Here is a 20,269-nt window from a genome sequence, read left to right as displayed (position 1 = left end):
CTGCCGCTCTCGGGCATGACAGGTATTCTTTCAAAGATGTTTTAATTTTGTGGAATGCCCGAAACAATTAGAGGTGTTTAATGATTTTTCTAACTGTTTAACGGGTTATGGAAGGGAACGTTTCTATGTGTCCCACTAAAGACAAACAAGTTATAACAAACTGGGCATTAAAGAAAGCTTTTCAACGACAAAGATATCGATTACGAAATCTTGAAATCCAGTTTCGAGAAAAGCCATCTCCAACAATTATGATTCTTTTGTCATAATGACAGACCTCCTAAATTGATTTGTTACAGTCAGTGTTCCATGAATCCCAATAGCTTGAAGGAAAAGCAAGAAAGCAAGAAAATTAGTCATTTTTTTGCAAAAACATATTCCTGTTTTCATTTTTCCTGTACCTTTAGATGAACCCGATCCAAAGAACGAGACTCTGAATGGTGGTATAATCGCTGCGATAGTGGTATGTCCATTAATATTATTAGTCGCCATAGTTGCCATCGGCGTCATGGTCATCAAATTCAGGCGACGAAAGCAAAATAAAGACGCGGGAACAGGTTAGTAAAACTTTGTATCGTTTCAGTAGGTCCATTGTAAATATGTAGGGGGTTGAAGTTTATCAAAATGGAATGATGAGCTTATTTCAGAATAATTTACGGTTATCTTTTCTACCTTTTATATCATCATTTTTTTTACATCAAAGATCCAATACGCACCTAAAAATTGTATTGATACCAGGATATCGACCTCTATATTATTTTGATATATATATATATATATACGTTCATTTCCTTCTATAAAGAGCATCTTATCTAAACAAATTACTACCCTCCGGAAATTGCTTGATGTTCAATAGAAAGGTGAAATTTACTATAATTTGCCCATATCTGGAATGTATCTGTTCTAAACCCTTACCCTCGTCACACACACGCACGTATCTTAAAATCCGGCCGTCGTCCTTTGGCCACAGAACCACCGAAACGAATTGAATTCAAATTTAGTAAAAAGGCACTAGAAGTTTGAGGGAGATTGAATTTATTTATACTAAACAAAATTATGAACAATCGGAATATTGAGATCACGATGCTGTGTCGATCATTCCATTTGCATCGCGACCATGATTTGTAATTATCACATATAGATAACTTCCGTATTGTCTTCAGTGCATACTTCACTTTCATCTAATCTACCGCAAGATTAAGATTCATCTGTCATTTAACAGGTAGTTTTGCATTACAATGTTATTATTGGCTAAACTATCACTTTAGACAGGATTTGTTTTTTTGGGGGGAGGCAAGTTCAGAATATGAAACTAGCATATATCTATTGTGTTTTTCAGTGGAAGGTATCCAGTTAAAAACAGGAGCAAGAAGTGAACCTTTCACTGAAAGGAAACTTGATGATGATAAGGAAAATCAGTATTTCCAGGACGTAAGCAAATTGGAGCTAGAGAGAAATAAGTAAAATAATAGTATCTCATATAATTTTAAAAGAAACTTTGTTAAAGAGGTATTGAATAAATGCAAAAATCGGATCCCTGTGATGCATGTCGACCTAGGTACGCATGCCAATGTTTCGTGGAATTCAACAACAAAAGTGTGTTGCCGCATATTTGATTACCCACATGACATTATACTTTCATTGCAGCTTTAAAAAGTATGAATGCTTAGACATTTTAGGCTTTTTGAACCCAATCCCAATGTTTGATAATCACTTAATGACAATACAGTGATGCGTTGATATACTCGCATATAAAGCTCAGGAACTTGCTCATTTATTTTTGTTTCATTCCAATGAAATGTAAAATCTCACACCAAAATGAAAATATATCGTCCCCTCATTCCTGTCCCTTACTTAAGTAATAAATATAATTATACCGTTTTCGATTTTTAGAGATCATGCCGGAAGATAGAGAAAGGCATCCTCTAATTTCTGTCTCTGGTAATACTAATCAAGATAAAGGTAAGGAATAGTTTTGTTTCTCAGATACCTGGTGACTGTAAATTTTGCCTGTTTATTATTTACATGTATATCATTCCTCATGGGATATGGTAATTTAACTGTCGATTCTGCTGATAATTTGAACAAGACAATTCCTAGACAAAGTAAAACAAAAGGAAAGAAAGAAGAAATATGCTAATATTTTAGATTTTGATCAAGATTTATGTATTTCCGTTCCAAAAAAAATGTAAAAATATGATCAAAGTAACAACACATATTCAATATAATAAAGTCAGTTCAATAACATTTCATAACAAATTTTCAAGATAAATTTAACAAAACTAACGTGAAATGCAATAATTTCATCTATAACAAGAATGTTATGTCAACATCTTTCGCCAAATTGGATTTTTGGGGAAAATGTCCAAATGTTATCAATATTACGCCAAGTGCCAGATATCTTGCCCCCTCAAAATGCTTGGCTAATGGCGCCACAGAAACAATCACTTTAGATATATATATTATTATTATTATAACATTGAATGTTGTCTTTCATTGGTAGATGAAGAGCAAGAAGCTCCAGTGAGCAATGACCCTGAGAGTGACAGCAAACATAATAAGGGTAAGGAAATTTGGCGTTTCAAGCATTTCATCAGTATTAAGCAAATTGTAACTAGAACATATGAAGTCAAATAATTACATCTGATATATTAAGAATGATAGTTTAACAAAATATTTCTTAAAGAAATATAAAGTGGATGCATTAGTCGGATCCTTGATTTGTGTGGTGACCAGGTTACGATTGTCAATGGTTCAGTGGAATTTAACTAGATTTTGTTATTATAAGGGTTTTTTTTCTAGTTTACTTCCGATCTTCATGATGTTTTTAGTTTTAACGATTTTTTTTTCATGGAGATCAACCAGTTTTTTGGTAGACTTGTCCTTTATTTTGATTTGAAGAATTTAGTTGCAAAAGGGGTTAGGTCTACTTTTTACCATTTCGAGAAAAATCATGTTTTTTTATTCTCACTGCAATAGTCTTAAGAGAAACTACATTGTCGTGATGTACTACCCTATCATGTGAACATAAAATTGGAAATAAAAGATATTTACTTGTCTTCTTTTTTTCTACATATTTTTCAACAATCATCACTGTGGACCTAACCTCTTTTGCAAGTAAACTGAAATGAATTCAATCTTTATCGATTAAAAAAAGTGATTTTCTTTCCCACTTTCATTCACCTTTTCATTTGAATTTCAAATTGTCTTTGGTATCATCAGGGTGACTGAAAGTTTAGAGGTTTAGAGACAGGAACAATACAATTTATGAAAAATGGATCTAACTCATTTTGACAAATAGGTTCAACAGAAGAGTTTGGTTGCAAAAGGGGTCCACTCCATGAAAATTATTTTCCTCAATTCTCCCATATAGCAATATTCTCATGCGAAACTGAATTTGCATGATACCCTACTATAACATAAAATTGGGTGTTAGAGAAATCTACCTGTCTTCATATTTTTAAGATATTCTTTTCCAAAAAAAATTATGTGTGAACGTATCCCCTTTTGCAACTAAATTGAAATGGACCTAACCCCTTTAACAAAAGGGAATTTTCTTTGTCATTTTAGTTATCTTTTTAATAGAAATTTCAACTTTTTTGGTATCATCTTATAGAGCTATTAAAAATCTATACATTGAGACATAAAAATCAAATTTGATGAAAAATGGAACTAACCCCTGTTGTAAGTGAGCTTCGTTTCTCATATATATATGTATATATATATATATATATATATATTTATTATTAGTATTATTATTATTGTTATAACTTTGAATGTTGTCTTTCATTGGTAGATGAAGAGCAAGAAGCTCCAGTGAGCAATGACCCTGAGAGTGACAGCAAACATAATAAGGGTAAGGAAATTTGGCGTTTCAAGCATTTCATCAGTATTAAGCAAATTGTAACTAGAACATATGAAGTCAAATAATTAAATCTGATATATTAAGAATGATAGTTTAACAAAATATTTCTTAAAGAAATATAAAGTGGATGCATTAGTCGGATCCTTAATTTGTGTGGTGACCAGGTTACGATTGTCAATGGTTCAGTGGAATTTAACTAGATTTTGTTATTATAAGGTTTTTTTTCTAGTTTACTTCCGATCTTCATGATGTTTTTAGTTTTAACGATTTTTTTTTCATGGAGATCAACCAGTTTTTTGGTAGACTTGTCCTTTATTTTGATTTGAAGAATTTAGTTGCAAAAGGGGTTAGGTCTACTTTTTACCATTTCGAGAAAAATCATGTTTTTTTATTCTCACTGCAATAGTCTTAAGAGAAACTACATTGTCGTGATGTACTACCCTATCATGTGAACATAAAATTGGAAATAAAAGATATTTACTTGTCTTCTTTTTTTCTACATATTTTTCAACAATCATCACTGTGGACCTAACCTCTTTTGCAAGTAAACTGAAATGAATTCAATCTTTATCGATTAAAAAAAGTGATTTTCTTTGCCAGTTTCATTCACCTTTTCATTTGAATTTCAAATTGTCTTTGGTATCATCAGAGTGACTGAAAGTTTAGAGGTTTAGAGACAGGAACAATACAATTTATGAAAAATGGATCTAACTCATTTTGACAAATAGGTTCAACAGAAGAGTTTGGTTGCAAAAGGGGTCCACTCCATGAAAATTGTTTTCCTCAATTCTCCCATATAGCAATATTCTCATGCGAAACTGAATTTGCATGATACCCTACTATGATAACATAAAATTGGGTGTTAGAGAAATCTACCTGTCTTCATATTTTTAAGATATTCTTTTCCAAAAAAATTATGTGTGAACGTATCCCCTTTTGCAACTAAATTGAAATGGACCTAACCCCTTTAACAAAAGGGAATTTTCTTTGTCATTTTAGTTATCTTTTTAATAGAAATTTCAACTTTTTTGGTATCATCTTATAGAGCTATTAAAAATCTATACATTGAGACATAAAAATCAAATTTGATGAAAAATGGAACTAACCCCTGTTGTAAGTGAGCTTCGTTTCTCATATATATATGTATATATATATATATATATATATATTTATTATTAGTATTATTATTATTGTTATAACTTTGAATGTTGTCTTTCATTGGTAGATGAAGAGCAAGAAGCTCCAGTGAGCAATGACCCTGAGAGTGACAGCAAACATAATAAGGGTAAGGAAATTTGGCGTTTCAAGCACTTTATCAGTAAACAAATTGTAACTAGAACGTATGAATCAAATAATTACACCTTATACAATAAGAATGATAGTTTAACAAAATATTTCTTAAAGAAATATAAAGTGGATGCAGTAATCGGATCCTTAGTTTGTGTGGTGACCAGGTTACGATTGTCAATAGTTTGGTGGAATTTAACTAGATTTTGTTATTATCATTTTCTTTCTAGTTTACTTCCGATCTTCATGACGTTTCTAGTTTTAACCATTGATTTTCCCTTTTTTCATGCAAATCAAGGTGTTTTTGCAAGACTTGTCCTTTATTTTTATTTGAAGAGTTAAGTTGCAAAAGGGGTTAGTTCCACTTTTTTCCATTTCGAGAAAAAACATTTTTTTTTTGTATTCTCACTTACTGCAATGGTCTTAAAAAAAAGCTAAATTGTCATTATGTACTACCCTATCATGTGAAGAACATAAAATTGGGTATAAAATAAATATACTTGTCTTCTTTTTTTTCTATATCTTTTTCAACAATCATCACTGTGGAACTAACCCGTTTTGCAAGTAAACTGAAATGAATTCAATCTTTGTCGATTAAAAAGGTGATTTTCTTTGCCACTTTCATTCACCTTTTCATTTGAATTTCAAATTGTCTTTGGTATCATCAGGGTGACTGAAAGTTTAGAGGTTTAGAGACAGGAACAATACAATTTATGAAAAATGGATCTAACTCATTTTGACAAATAGGTTCAACAGAAGAGTTTGGTTGCAAAAGGGGTCCACTCCATGAAAATTGTTTTCCTCAATTCTCCCATATAGCAATATTCTCATGCGAAACTGAATTTGCATGATACCCTACTATAACATAAAATTGGGTGTTAGAGAAATCTACCTGTCTTCATATTTTTAAGATATTCTTTTCCAAAAAAAATTATGTGTGAACGTATCCCCTTTTGCAACTAAATTGAAATTGACCTAACCCCTTTAACAAAAGGGAATTTTCTTTGTCATTTTAGTTATCTTTTTAATAGAAATTTCAACTTTTTTGGTATCATCTTATAGAGCTATTAAAAATATATACATTGAGACATAAAAATCAAATATGATGAAAAATGGAACTAACCCCTTTTGTAAGTGAGCTTCGTTTCTCATATATATATGTATATATATATATATATATATATATTTATTATTAGTATTATTATTATTGTTATAACTTTGAATGTTGTCTTTCATTGGTAGATGAAGAGCAAGAAGCTCCAGTGAGCAATGACCCTGAGAGTGACAGCAAACATAATAAGGGTAAGGAAATTTGGCGTTTCAAGCACTTTATCAGTAAACAAATTGTAACTAGAACGTATGAATCAAATAATTACACCTTATACAATAAGAATGATAGTTTAACAAAATATTTCTTAAAGAAATATAAAGTGGATGCAGTAATCGGATCCTTAGTTTGTGTGGTGACCAGGTTACGATTGTCAATAGTTTGGTGGAATTTAACTAGATTTTGTTATTATCATTTTCTTTCTAGTTTACTTCCGATCTTCATGACGTTTCTAGTTTTAACCATTGATTTTCCCTTTTTTCATGCAAATCAAGGTGTTTTTGCAAGACTTGTCCTTTATTTTTATTTGAAGAGTTAAGTTGCAAAAGGGGTTAGTTCCACTTTTTTCCATTTCGAGAAAAAACATTTTTTTTTTGTATTCTCACTTACTGCAATGGTCTTAAAAAAAGCTAAATTGTCATTATGTACTACCCTATCATGTAAAGAACATAAAATTGGGTATAAAATAAATATACTTGTCTTCTTTTTTTTCTATATCTTTGTCAACAATCATCACTGTGGAACTAACCCGTTTTGCAAGTAAACTGAAATGAATTCAATCTTTGTCGATTAAAAAGGTGATTTTCTTTGCCACTTTCATTCACCTTTTCATTTGAATTTCAAATTGTCTTTGGTATCATCAGGGTGACTGAAAGTTTAGAGGTTTAGAGACAGGAACAATACAATTTATGAAAAATGGATCTAACTCATTTTGACAAATAGGTTCAACAGAAGAGTTTGGTTGCAAAAGGGTCCACTCCATGAAAATTGTTTTCTTCAATTCTCCCATATAGCAATATTCTCATGCGGAGCTGAATTTGCATGATACCCGACTATGATAACATAAAATTGGGTGTTAGAGAAATCTACCTGTCTTCATATTTTTAAGATATTCTTTTCCAAAAAAAATTATGTGTGAACGTATCCCCTTTTGCAACTAAATTGAAATTGACCTAACCCCTTTAACAAAAGGGAATTTTCTTTGTCATTTAAGTTATCTTTTTAATAGAAATTTCAACTTTTTTGGTATCATCTTATAGAGCTATTAAAAATCTATACATTGAGACATAAAAATCAAATATGATGAAAAATGGAACTAACCCCTTTTGTAAGTGAGCTTCGTTTCTCATATATATATGTATATATATATATATATATATATATATTTATATATATATATATATATATATATATATATATATATATATATATATTATTAGTATTATTATTATTATTATAACATTGAATGTTGTCTTTCATTGGTAGATGAAGAGCAAGAAGCTCCAGTGAGCAATGACCCTGAGAGTGACAGCAAACATAATAAGGGTAAGGAAATTTGGCGTTTCAAGCACTTTATCAGTAAACAAATTGTAACTAGAACGTATAAATCAAATAATTACACCTTATACAATAAGAATGATAGTTTAACAAAATATTTCTTAAAGAAATATAAAGTGGATGCAGTAATCGGATCCTTAGTTTGTGTGGTGACCAGGTTACGATTGTCAATAGTTTGGTGGAATTTAACTAGATTTTGTTATTATCATTTTCTTTCTAGTTTACTTCCGATCTTCATGACGTTTCTAGTTTTAACCATTGATTTTCCCTTTTTTCATGCAAATCAAGGTGTTTTTGCAAGACTTGTCCTTTATTTTTATTTGAAGAGTTAAGTTGCAAAAGGGGTTAGTTCCACTTTTTTCCATTTCGAGAAAAAACATTTTTTTTTTGTATTCTCACTTACTGCAATGGTCTTAAAAAAAAGCTAAATTGTCATTATGTACTACCCTATCATGTGAAGAACATAAAATTGGGTATAAAATAAATATACTTGTCTTCTTTTTTTTCTATATCTTTTTCAACAATCATCAATGTGGAACTAACCCGTTTTGCAAGTAAACTGAAATGAATTCAATCTTTGTCGATTAAAAAGGTGATTTTCTTTGCCACTTTCATTCACCTTTTCATTTGAATTTCAAATTGTCTTTGGTATCATCAGGGTGACTGAAAGTTTAGAGGTTTAGAGACAGGAACAATACAATTTATGAAAAATGGATCTAACTCATTTTGACAAATAGGTTCAACAGAAGAGTTTGGTTGCAAAAGGGGTCCACTCCATGAAAATTATTTTCCTCATTTCTCCCATATAGCAATATTCTCATGCGAAACTGAATTTGCATGATACCCTACTATGATAACATAAAATTGGGTGTTAGAGAAATCTACCTGTCTTCATATTTGTAAGATATTCTTTTCCAAAAAAAAATTATGTGTGAACGTATCCCCTTTTGCAACTAAATTGAAATGGACCTAACCCCTTTAACAAAAGGGAATTTTCTTTGTCATTTAAGTTATCTTTTAATAGAAATTTCAACTTTTTGGTATCATCTTATAGAGCTATTAAAAATCTATACATTGAGACATGAAAATCAAATTTGATGAAAAATGGAACTAACCCCTTTCGTAAGTGAGCTTCGTTTCTCATATATATATGTATATATATATATATATATATATTATTAGTATTATTATTATTATTATAACTTTGAATGTTGTCTTTCATTGGTAGATGAAGAGCAAGAAGCTCCAGTGAGCAATGACCCTGAGAGTGACAGCAAACATAATAAGGGTAAGGAAATTTGGCGTTTCAAGCACTTTATCAGTAAACAAATTGTAACTAGAACGTATGAATCAAATAATTACACCTTATACAATAAGAATGATAGTTTAACAAAAATTTCTTTAAAAAATATAAAGTGGATGCAGTAATCGGATCCTTAATTTGTGTGGTGACCAGGTTACGATTGTCAATAGTTTGGTGGAATTTAACTAGATTTTGTTATTATCATTTTCTTTCTAGTTTACTTCCGATCTTCATGACGTTTCTAGTTTTAACCATTGATTTTCCCTTTTTTCATGCAAATCAAGGTGTTTTTGCAAGACTTGTCCTTTATTTTTATTTGAAGAGTTAAGTTGCAAAAGGGGTTAGTTCCACTTTTTTCCATTTCGAGAAAAAACATTTTTTTTTGTATTCTCACTTACTGCAATGGTCTTAAAAAAAAGCTAAATTGTCATTATGTACTACCCTATCATGTGAAGAACATAAAATTGGGTATAAAATAAATATACTTGTCTTCTTTTTTTTCTATATCTTTTTCAACAATCATCACTGTGGAACTAACCCGTTTTGCAAGTAAACTGAAATGAATTCAATCTTTGTCGATTAAAAAGGTTATTTTCTTTGCCACTTTCATTCACCTTTTCATTTGAATTTCAAATTGTCTTTGGTATCATCAGGGTGACTGAAAGTTTAGAGGTTTAGAGACAGGAACAATACAATTTGTGAAAAATGGATCTAACTCATTTTGACAAATAGGTTCAACAGAAGAGTTTGGTTGCAAAAGGGGTCCACTCCATGAAAATTATTTTCCTCATTTCTCCCATATAGCAATATTCTCATGCGAAACTGAATTTGTTATTACCATTTTCTTTCTAGTTTACTTCCGATATTCATGACGTTTCTAGTTTTAACCATTGATTTTCCCTTTTTTCATGCAAATCAAGGTGTTTTTGCAAGACTTGTCCTTTATTTTTATTTGAAGAGTTGAGTTGCAAAAGGGGTTAGTTCCACTTTTTTCCATTTCGAGAAAAAACATTTTTTTTTTGTATTCTCACTTACTGCAATGGTCTTAAAAAAAAAGCTAAATTGTCATTATGTACTACCCTATCATGTGAAGAACATAAAATTGGGTATAAAATAAATATACTTGTCTTCTTTTTTTTCTATATCTTTTTCAACAATCATCACTGTGGAACTAACCCGTTTTGCAAGTAAACTGAAATGAATTCAATCTTTGTCGATTAAAAAGGTGATTTTCTTTGCCACTTTCATTCACCTTTTCATTTGAATTTCAAATTGTCTTTGGTATCATCAGGGTGACTGAAAGTTTAGAGGTTTAGAGACAGGAACAATACAATTTGTGAAAAATGGATCTAACTCATTTTGACAAATAGGTTCAACAGAAGAGTTTGGTTGCAAAGGGGTCCACTCCATGAAAATTATTTTCCTCATTTCTCCCATATAGCAATATTCTCATGCGAAACTGAATTTGCATGATACCCTACTATGATAACATAAAATTGGGTGTTAGAGAAATCTACCTGTCTTCATATTTGTAAGATATTCTTTTCCAAAAAAAAATTATGTGTGAACGTATCCCCTTTTGCAACTAAATTGAAATGGACCTAACCCCTTTAACAAAAGGGAATTTTCTTTGTCATTTAAGTTATCTTTTTAATAGAAATTTCAACTTTTTGGTATCATCTTATAGAGCTATTAAAAATCTATACATTGAGACATGAAAATCAAATTTGATGAAAAATGGAACTAACCCCTTTCGTAAGTGAGCTTCGTTTCTCATATATATATGTATATATATATATATATATATATATTATTAGTATTATTATTATTGTTATAACTTTGAATGTTGTCTTTCATTGGTAGATGAAGAGCAAGAAGCTCCAGTGAGCAATGACCCTGAGAGTGACAGCAAACATAATAAGGGTAAGGAAATTTGGCGTTTCAAGCACTTTATCAGTAAACAAATTGTAACTAGAACGTATGAATCAAATAATTACACCTTATACAATAAGAATGATAGTTTAACAAAAATTTCTTTAAAAAATATAAAGTGGATGCAGTAATCGGATCCTTAATTTGTGTGGTGACCAGGTTACGATTGTCAATAGTTTGGTGGAATTTAACTAGATTTTGTTATTATCATTTTCTTTCTAGTTCCGATATTCATGACGTTTCTAGTTTTAACCATTGATTTTCCCTTTTTTCATGCAAATCAAGGTGTTTTTGCAAGACTTGTCCTTTATTTTTATTTGAAGAGTTGAGTTGCAAAAGGGGTTAGTTCCACTTTTTTCCATTTCGAGAAAAAACATTTTTTTTTTGTATTCTCACTTACTGCAATGGTCTTAAAAAAAAAGCTAAATTGTCATTATGTACTACCCTATCATGTGAAGAACATAAAATTGGGTATAAAATAAATATACTTGTCTTCTTTTTTTTCTATATCTTTTTCAACAATCATCACTGTGGAACTAACCCGTTTTGCAAGTAAACTGAAATGAATTCAATCTTTGTCGATTAAAAAGGTGATTTTCTTTGCCACTTTCATTCACCTTTTCATTTGAATTTCAAATTGTCTTTGGTATCATCAGGGTGACTGAAAGTTTAGAGGTTTAGAGACAGGAACAATACAATTTGTGAAAAATGGATCTAACTCATTTTGACAAATAGGTTCAACAGAAGAGTTTGGTTGCAAAGGGGTCCACTCCATGAAAATTATTTTCCTCATTTCTCCCATATAGCAATATTCTCATGCGAAACTGAATTTGCATGATACCCTACTATGATAACATAAAATTGGGTGTTAGAGAAATCTACCTGTCTTCATATTTGTAAGATATTCTTTTCCAAAAAAAAATTATGTGTGAACGTATCCCCTTTTGCAACTAAATTGAAATGGACCTAACCCCTTTAACAAAAGGGAATTTTCTTTGTCATTTAAGTTATCTTTTTAATAGAAATTTCAACTTTTTGGTATCATCTTATAGAGCTATTAAAAATCTATACATTGAGACATGAAAATCAAATTTGATGAAAAATGGAACTAACCCCTTTCGTAAGTGAGCTTCGTTTCTCATATATATATGTATATATATATATATATATATATTATTAGTATTATTATTATTATTATAACTTTGAATGTTGTCTTTCATTGGTAGATGAAGAGCAAGAAGCTCCAGTGAGCAATGACCCTGAGAGTGACAGCAAACATAATAAGGGTAAGGAAATTTGGCGTTTCAAGCACTTTATCAGTAAACAAATTGTAACTAGAACGTATGAAACAAATAATTACACCTTATACATAAGAATGATAGTTTAACAAAAATTTCTTTAAAAAATATAAAGTGGATGCAGTAATCGGATCCTTAATTTGTGTGGTGACCAGGTTACGATTGTCAATAGTTTGGTGGAATTTAACTAGATTTTGTTATTATCATTTTCTTTCTAGTTCCGATATTCATGACGTTTCTAGTTTTAACCATTGATTTTCCCTTTTTTCATGCAAATCAAGGTGTTTTTGCAAGACTTGTCCTTTATTTTTATTTGAAGAGTTGAGTTGCAAAAGGGGTTAGTTCCACTTTTTTCCATTTCGAGAAAAAACATTTTTTTTTGTATTCTCACTTACTGCAATGGTCTTAAAAAAAGCTAAATTGTCATTATGTACTACCCTATCATGTGAAGAACATAAAATTGGGTATAAAATAAATATACTTGTTTTCTTTTTTTTCTATATCTTTTTCAACAATCATCACTGTGGAACTAACCCGTTTTGCAAGTAAACTGAAATGAATTCAATCTTTGTCGATTAAAAAGGTGATTTTCTTTGCCACTTTCATTCACCTTTTCATTTGAATTTCAAATTGTCTTTGGTATCATCAGGGTGACTGAAAGTTTAGAGGTTTAGAGACAGGAACAATACAATTTATGAAAAATGGATCTAACTCATTTTGACAAATAGGTTCAACAGAAGAGTTTGGTTGCAAAAGGGGTCCACTCCATGAAAATTGTTTTCCTCAATTCTCCCATATAGCAATATTCTCATGCGAAACTGAATTTGCATGATACCCTACTATGATAACATAAAATTGGGTGTTAGAGAAATCTACCTGTCTTCATATTTTTAAGATATTCTTTTCCAAAAAAAAATTATGTGTGAACGTATCCCCTTTTGCAACTAAATTGAAATGGACCTAACCCCTTTAACAAAAGGGAATTTTCTTCGTCATTTTAGTTATCTTTTTAATAGAAATTTCAATTTTTTGGTATCATCTTATAGAGCTATTAAAAATCTATACATTGAGACATGAAAATCAAATTTGATGAAAAATGGAACTAACCCCTTTTGTAAGTGAGCTTCGTTTCTCATATATATATGTATATATATATATATATGTATGTATATATATACATATTTATTATTAGTATTATTATTATAACTTTGAATGTTGTCTTTCATTGGTAGATGAAGAGCAAGAAGCTCCAGTGAGCAATGACCCTGAGAGTGACAGCAAACATAATAAGGGTAAGGAAATTTGGCGTTTCAAGCATTTCATCAGTAACCAAATTGTAACTAGAACGTATGAATCAAATAATTACACCTTATACAATAAGAATGATAGTTTAACAAAATATTTCTTAAAAAAATATAAAGTGGATGCAGTAATCGGATCCTTAATTTGTGTGGTGACCAGGTTACGATTGTCAATAGTTTGGTGGAATTTAACTAGATTTTGTTATTATCATTTTCTTTCTAGTTTACTTCCGATCTTCATGACGTTTCTAGTTTTAACCATTGATTTTCCCTTTTTTCAAGCAAATCAAGGTGTTTTTGCAAGACTTGTCCTTTATTTTTATTTAAAGAGTTGAGTTGCAAAAGGGGTTAGTTCCACTTTTTTCCATTTCGAGAAAAAACATTTTTTTTTTTGTATTCTCACTTACTGCAATGGTCTTAAAAAAAAGCTAAATTGTCATTACGTACTACCCTATCATGTGAAGAACATAAAATTGGGTATAAAATAAATATACTTGTCTTCTTTTTTTTCTATATCTTTTTCAACAATCATCACTGTGGAACTAACCCGTTTTGCAAGTAAACTGAAATGAATTCAATCTTTGTCGATTAAAAAGGTGATTTTCTTTGCCACTTTCATTCACCTTTTCATTTGAATTTCAAATTGTCTTTGGTATCATCAGAGTGACTGAAAGTTTAGAGGTTTAGAGACAGGAACAATACAATTTGTGAAAAATGGATCTAACTCATTTTGACAAATAGGTTCAACAGGTTCAAAGATATATAAGATTGGCAGTTTTAACCCTATCTAGGCCGGGGGGGGCCTCGGAGCCCCCCCCCCTCAACAAATTGTGCGATATTTTCGCCGCGCAAAATTTTTTGACCGCGCCGCTAGCTGACTTTTTACTTTCAAGTCTTGCGCAACTTTTGAGATCAATTTTGCGTCACCCAGGTACGTGATTCCGAAATTACGCAACATTATGTAAGTGCATGTCAGACCAAAAATTGCTCAAAAACGTGATTTCGTGTACAAAGTCAAGCAAATTGTGTTTTCAACCAAAACTCATAAATGCATGATTATTTTTAGTTTTGCTGGTCTAAATGTAATTATTTTATACTTTTTATGATCACAGAAGTGTCCCCAACAAATTTCATTGAAAAAACAATGAAAAACAAAAGGTCAAAAAACAAAGAAATACATAAGAAATTGCAAAAAACAATATAATACATAAGAAAATGATTTGATATCGCAATTTTTTTCATGTACACTTGCTGAGAACAGCACAAAGAGTTTCTATACCAAGAATTAGTACATTTGGAGCTTTATTTAGGGAGTTAGAGGGAAAAAGTATGATTTCGCATACTAATTACGCATAAATTAGCATAATCATGTAATAGCAATTCGCATGAAATAAAATTACTATACGATCTTGTAGTTTATGTCCCAGGCAACTCGCGTGCCAATTTTCGGCGCGATCGCGCGGTCGACGGCCGAGATCTTAGGGGGGGGCCTGGGAGGCCCCCCCCCCGGCCATATGAACTCCCAAAATACCCCGGCCTAGATAGGGTTAAGTAAAATCTATTTTTTTTTCTTTGCATCCATTTTACACAAGTAAATTAATATACAACAACTTAGTTCAATTAAGTAAAACAATCACCGAAATATTAAAAAAAAAGAATGGGAGGCGTGGACTTTCGTTATTCAAAAGTCCATTCCCCCATCGTCTAATTTCAAGTGGCATCATTTTCATATTAGACTTTTATTAAAAATAAATAAATAAAAAAGGAATTTGTAACTTTGTTATCACTGTAATTGTCCATAAAAGTCTGTGGCTGTTGTAAATTGAGAATAATCCAGTATGTGAGGATTTTGAGCAATAAATTTTTAATATCAATTTTGCGCCCCGTACTTCAAACATCAATTTGGCGCCCGCCCCCCCCCCCCCCTCCTAGTTCGAGCATCAATTTGCCCTCTAGTTCAAACAATAATTTTGCATCCCTTGTCGTATTGCATATTGTTTGTTTTTTATATTGGTGAAAAAAATCAAGAAAATGACCTTTAACTTGAACAAATGCTTAAGTGATTCCTGTTTTAAAATCAAGTATCGAATTAGTTACGGTTTGAAAACTTTTTATATCAGAGATAAAGAAATTATAAACATAATATGGACTAACTGATATGAGATATTTTGTATACCACAGGAAAATAATTGGTACATTTACAATTTTCTTGTGTAATAGCATTGTACAGTAACTTTTACAAAAAATGTTGGCACGCTCTTGCTGACTAATAGTAGCAAACACATTATTTAAGTGCTTTCTTTAAATGTAGAAATGTAGTAATGTCAGAGCTATAAAATCCGTTTTCCTATTTAGCACGACCGCTAACAATAACATGTAAAAAAATAATAATATCAAGGTTTATTGTAAAAGAAATCATTCAAGTCAAGCTTGCAACTCTGTCCCAATTGGTCACATCTTTGCAGGCCAATACTTTGAAACAGTCAAGAAAATGAAGGTTTAAATACAAACAACAAAATGCAATTTTCTCTATAAACATATGATCTTCAGTCCTTTTAAAAACCAACCAATTTTATTTTTGGAGAATGTGAGTCCTCAGTCTTCTTTCAAAAGAATGTATCCTTATCCTTGTTAAGAGCTTATAATAAGAATACCAACTTTGTAGCAAAAAGGAGCTGTAGCAAGACAACTTCTCAACTTGGACCGAGCCAGTCAGTAGGAGCTCTCTACACCTTGGGATGCAGACACAGCAGAAGATGTCGCTATCTTCTTGACCTACATATTTTCTATAAATTATATTTTAGTGAATTTTTAGTTATGAGATAAATAGAACAATTTTAGTAGAGGAATATACATGTACGATTTTTTCTTATGATTATTGGTGTTTGCGCTTTGTTTTATTATGGGGGGTTAAAAAGAAAAATCCGATTTAGATACAAAAACCGATTTAAATCAAATAAATCCGATTGTTTATTACAAAAATATAAACAAATCTCGAACCCTGGCAGGGCATGTGTATTCGTCACTCATGTTAAATGAGATAAATAATCATGTTAGAGTGGATTAAATAATAATCAAGCATCCCGTTTTCAAATCAATATAGACCATATTCCTCGCATTTTAAGCCTTAAATATTTTGTGTAGTGATACATGCTTTCTTTTTTCATGACTGCGACTGCTTTAAACGATTGCCCCGTGTTCAGGTCTAAATATAAAACAGTTCCAGTATAACCCTTTTCCTTGACTGACTATCACAAATTTTCAGCTCTCGCTTCGCGTCCGCATGTTTTGGTTACATTGCTGTGATAATTGGTCATATTCATTTTTAATGACTAAACCATAGAGATGGGATGCCTATTCTGTCCAAAAAAGGTCCTTTCTCGATCTGATTTTTTGCGTAAAGTTACAAATCGAGTAGAAATTGAGTGAGGAAAAACTTACTAAATCAAGGCTTAGATATAGATTTTTACAGTCCATCGAATCGATATTGCATTTAAAGTAGATAATTGGTGGATCAATGGCAATTGATTCCATGGATCAGATCACCTCTCCAGCCGAAACCATTTCGCATGCGTTGATATGTACACAGCATAATTATGCAATAGGCCATAATACGTCTGAACAATATCCGAATTTGCGGAGTTTTTTTTTTCTTTTGCCTGCTCCTCCTACACAAACGATATGCCTCTTGCGCATAATGCAATGGGTATTATGTTTTACTTTCCTCAGAAATGAGGGATTAGATTCAAATTCCCGGGGGGACCACTTCCATTGATGAGAGGATACCAACCAAGACCATGGGGTTTCGAAAAGCACCCTAAACAAGGGAAGTAACGCTCTTTCAGATTATGAAAATGCATCTCTTAACAAGTATTTCGCTCGTCATGCTCGTGGAGCCCTACAAGTATTGGAAATATATCCCTTTTAAGTATTTCAAACACCGCTTCAAACACCCTTTTAACGTTAGATACATGTAGGCCTATACGTAACGTACTTGCCCACTCTGTTCCCTTTTACGCGTGGTCGCGCCTGGTATCCTCTTATCAATGGAAGTGGGCCCGCCGGGCGTCCTCTCCAGCTCTGGGAGGGAACTAAATGTGGCTCTGGAAAGTCGTCATAAATCGAATATATCGTTGTTACCATACTAGCAACCAGAATTTTGCACACGAAACGCAGATTGAATGTTTCTGTTGCAGATGCAAAACAATTTGAATTGCAGGGCAGAGTTTTACGACCATGACGACGGGCCCAAAGGTCTCTTCCAACATCAACTACCGTCGTAAATAAGCGTTCGCGTTCTTCAACGAAAGGTCGGGATCACGGAGTTTTCGCAAACCTCTGGAACGCGAGATTACGGTCCGGTAACACAAAAGTTCACGATTAATCATAGACTCGGTTTTCAAAATTGATTGTACATCATAGTCAACAGAATGAAACGTGGAAACTGTTCTACAATCAATGCTAAGCTTCGTGTTCCAGGCCCTATAGATCTGCTTTTCGTGTGCTAAATTCTTTCATGCTATTTCGACATGCCATTCCAAATTATTGAAATCCCGCTCTCATGCATGTACGGCTGGTCTTCATAGCATATTATGCCTGCCTGAACTCGCGGCGGGACTTTACCTGTACCATGGCTATCATGACTCCAGCTGGCTATAGATATGCGAAATGTAGATTATGACATGGATAAGAAAGTGGTTTTTTTTCAAACATATCGAGTAAATATTGAGTGAGGAAAAACTTACTGAATAAAGGCTTGGATATACATGTAGTTCATTACAGTCCATCGAATCGATATTGCATTCAATGTGGATTATTGGTGGATCACTGGCAATAGGAGATCACCTCTCCAGCCGAAATATATCATAATTGTCTATCGTCAAAAAGGAAAAGAATCTAAAAGCAGGCAAGTAATCTCTGAATTTCTAACTGTAGGTTAAAATCGAAACATAGAGACGGCCTAATATTTCGCCAATAATGAGCACTTTAAGAATTGCAAGTCGACATAAACGACTGATACGAGATGACGTCATTTTTTTTGGTGTTCCATATGCCTCAGGTCCTCACACACGTCCACTATCAGAATCGAGAACCTCGCCACATCCAATTTGCGGTTCTCCAAAATCATAGTCGACGGGCACGTGAGTGACGTCATTTTAATCGTTCAAGCCCTGCATGAAGATCAACCTTTCCCTTTTAAAACACAGTTTTCAGTGACTTTTTACAAAATTATGGTACATGTAAGTTGTACGATGGCCGATGCATTTATCATGTTTGAAATTGCTTTCTGATCTCTAAAATATATATCGATATACATGTATATCCTAACTCGAGTAAAAATGAATCAAAGCAAGTGAAAGGGCAAGTGCGCACAAGTTGCACCTTCGTATCACCCGACCGGGTCGCCAGGCGATGGTACGCCATATCTTCCAGTGGTTATCGCGCTGCTTCACATGGACGTACGTACACGTAAAAGTCGAGTGAAATCTAAAGTAGTCGCATCTATTGTGAACAAGAGCAGACTACGACGTTGACTCGAACGACTAGACGGCTGCTACGTCATTCTCGTTCACTGCTCCTAAAAGTCTCTATTACCGTGCACTAATAAACATTTTACATCATTGCACAAGCACCCCGCTCAAACAGATCAATTGTTGTCTGATACAACAATTGTTGTCTGATACCACTATCGTATGTTTAATATATACATTTACACAGGTTTACATTGTCATTCCTGTGACTTACTAACTTTTTGATCTCTTTTTTTTCGTTTTCTCTCTCTCCCTCTCTCTCTCTCTCTTTAATCAGACGTTGATGAATTCGTTCATCCATAATTTATCTAGAGATACTCTCTCTGAATTTCCAGTATTTGTTTTCGGTTTGTTTTAGACTAAGAGCTCATTGATTCCAGATAATACTCATTGGTATTTATTTTTTCTTGGCTTGCTTTCTCTCTAGTTACCAAATTATTCCCAAGGGGCTATAGATCCGAAACATGTTTATTATAAAAGAGCTAATCCATTACATTCTTAAGTTTTAAGTGACATGGCTATGAATGTCGGGCCTACATGTAATTTTTTTTTCTTGACTGTTGTCTCATTTTGTATTTATTTAAAATTGTCAATGGGTAAACATCAGAAAATATATAAACTAGGCCTATACTCTCTGTACGTAGAATTTCGGAATGTCAAAATTAAATTAATGTGCTAAACTTGACTTTCTACTCAGTTTTTATTCCACAGGAGCCATATGGAGCTATAAGGGCCTTTATCCATGAAAATAAATATAAATGTATATATATATATATATATATATATATATATATTTAAAATAAAATAAAATCAAATCAAATAGAATAGAATTTTAACAAAATAATTTTTTTTCCATGCTCTGCCTCATCACAGACATCGAGCACTCTTAATTACGAGGATAGCATTTACCAAGTATTTATATATATATATATATATATATATATATATATATATATATATATAATTTCTCAAAAAATGGAAAGGGATAGTGAGGAATGAAAAAAAAATCCTTTATTCACAGAAAACGCTCATTGTGGATTTAGCTCCATTTTGGATCAATAATCCCTTTATAATTGTCCTGTAATACATG

General features: G+C 32.0%; 1 protein-coding gene across 1 annotated transcript in view; it reads left to right on the top strand.

The window, feature by feature from the left end:
- LOC121419506 overlaps positions 1 to 20,269 on the top strand; it is a 50,995-nt gene that overhangs the window by 4,600 nt on the left and 26,126 nt on the right. Inside the window, exons 4-14 of the mRNA XM_041613959.1 lie at positions 1 to 22; positions 405 to 554; positions 1,891 to 1,959; positions 2,501 to 2,560; positions 3,794 to 3,853; positions 5,088 to 5,147; positions 6,392 to 6,451; positions 7,743 to 7,802; positions 9,043 to 9,102; positions 10,981 to 11,040; positions 12,276 to 12,335. Of these exons, the coding sequence (XP_041469893.1) occupies positions 1 to 22; positions 405 to 554; positions 1,891 to 1,959; positions 2,501 to 2,560; positions 3,794 to 3,853; positions 5,088 to 5,147; positions 6,392 to 6,451; positions 7,743 to 7,802; positions 9,043 to 9,102; positions 10,981 to 11,040; positions 12,276 to 12,335 (721 nt within the window). The remainder of the gene's footprint in view (positions 23 to 404; positions 555 to 1,890; positions 1,960 to 2,500; positions 2,561 to 3,793; positions 3,854 to 5,087; positions 5,148 to 6,391; positions 6,452 to 7,742; positions 7,803 to 9,042; positions 9,103 to 10,980; positions 11,041 to 12,275; positions 12,336 to 20,269) is intronic.

This window comes from Lytechinus variegatus, chromosome 8 (genome assembly GCF_018143015.1).
Source record: "Lytechinus variegatus isolate NC3 chromosome 8, Lvar_3.0, whole genome shotgun sequence".
NCBI lineage: Eukaryota > Metazoa > Echinodermata > Echinoidea > Temnopleuroida > Toxopneustidae > Lytechinus > Lytechinus variegatus.
The sequence above is the reverse complement of the archived record's forward strand: the minus strand, read 5'-3'. Positions and strand labels throughout refer to the sequence as shown.